The sequence below is a fragment of the Lactuca sativa genome, chromosome 7, assembly GCF_002870075.4.
Source record: "Lactuca sativa cultivar Salinas chromosome 7, Lsat_Salinas_v11, whole genome shotgun sequence".
Taxonomy (NCBI): Eukaryota; Viridiplantae; Streptophyta; class Magnoliopsida; order Asterales; family Asteraceae; genus Lactuca; species Lactuca sativa.
Genome location: NC_056629.2, coordinates 195469628 through 195470919, shown reverse-complemented (window position 1 = coordinate 195470919; position 1292 = coordinate 195469628). Strand labels below are relative to the sequence as shown.

Genomic DNA, 1292 nt, shown 5'->3' with positions numbered 1-1292 from the left:
CAACATACATGGTGTGCAAACATAGACTTCAATTCATATTTCAAAAATTATATTTACCCAAATCCAGTTTTCAAAACGCAACTTCCTAAAACTTTAAACTAAATAATACATTAAAAAATATTAGTTTTCGATCAGTCAAGCTACAAATTCTTAAACAAATCACTTGAAGATGGGTAGTGTAACCACCATTACATAGCTAAAAGAATATATCAAGGGAGAATGCACCGTTGAAATGGCATAACCCAAACAGCAAATCTTGATCGACTTTTTAAGAACAACAAATCACAAAAACCACGTAGAGAAATAGTATATGATTGAATTAGAACAACAGGAAAGTAGAAAAGCTAAGAAATTTTCACTAGATTGGGATATATGAACACAATGTCTAATCAAAACACTTTCTTTGATGCACGAAAGATGAAAGATCAAAGGCTAAACCGTTTCCTTCCATCTTGATGGATGCAACTCTCTATTCGTCGTCAACAGAAGCCTTCGAAGAACCAGCGGTTTTCTTGGGAAGAAGAAGGTTGTGAATATTAGGCATAACACCACCGTTTGCAATAGTAACGTCACCAAGAAGCTTGCTTAATTCTTCATCGTTCCTCACAGCCAATTGGATGTGTCTCGGCACAATTCTCGTTTTCTTGTTGTCCCTCGCTGCATTACCAGCCAACTCAAGCACCTGCAAAGCATCAATTTCACAATGAGAAATTCCCCCAAAAAGTAATACGAAACCCTAAAGATTCCAAACATACTAATAATCAATATATTTGATCGTTAATAGATCAAGGAAATCACCTCAGCGGCGAGGTATTCTAGAACGGCGGCAAGGTACACTGGAGCACCGGCACCAACACGCTCGGCGTACTTTCCAGCTTTGAGAAATCTAGCGATACGACCGACGGGAAATTGGAGGCCGGCCTTGCTACTTCTTGAGGTGGCCTTCTTTGCTGCCGCTGCGGATCCAATTGTTTTACCTCGACCAGCCATTGATGTTTAGAGATTCGCCGGAAAAAGTTATCGGAAACACGAACGAAGGGAGAGACGACGAAAAAGATCTCTAGCTGTGAGAATTTTGGCTGTGCGAAAGAATGGTCTCAGTTTGTATATATAGTGGTTTGTAGAGTTTGATATGGGCCAATAGGATTCTACTACATGGATCGTAAGCTGGTGCCGTTCGATTAGAAGACAATCTGACGGTTAGATTGAGACTATCAACTTAGGTGTCGTCGTCCTATTTGAAGTCTTGGCTTAGTCGTAACCAAATTTCAATTTTTTCAAAACTATTTTAG

At 39.4% G+C, this 1292-nt stretch overlaps 1 protein-coding gene across 1 annotated transcript; it reads right to left on the bottom strand.

The window, feature by feature from the left end:
• Positions 1-336: 336 nt before the first annotated feature.
• On the bottom strand, positions 337-1084 carry LOC111896166 (histone H2A.6). Its single transcript, XM_023892188.3, has 2 exons — positions 799-1084; positions 337-682 (listed from the first exon to the last, which is right to left on the bottom strand). Exons 1-2 carry the CDS (start codon positions 988-990, stop codon positions 470-472), a joined length of 405 nt encoding a protein of 134 aa, XP_023747956.1. The 5' UTR covers positions 991-1084; the 3' UTR covers positions 337-469.
• Between the last annotated feature and the right edge of the window lie 208 nt (positions 1085-1292).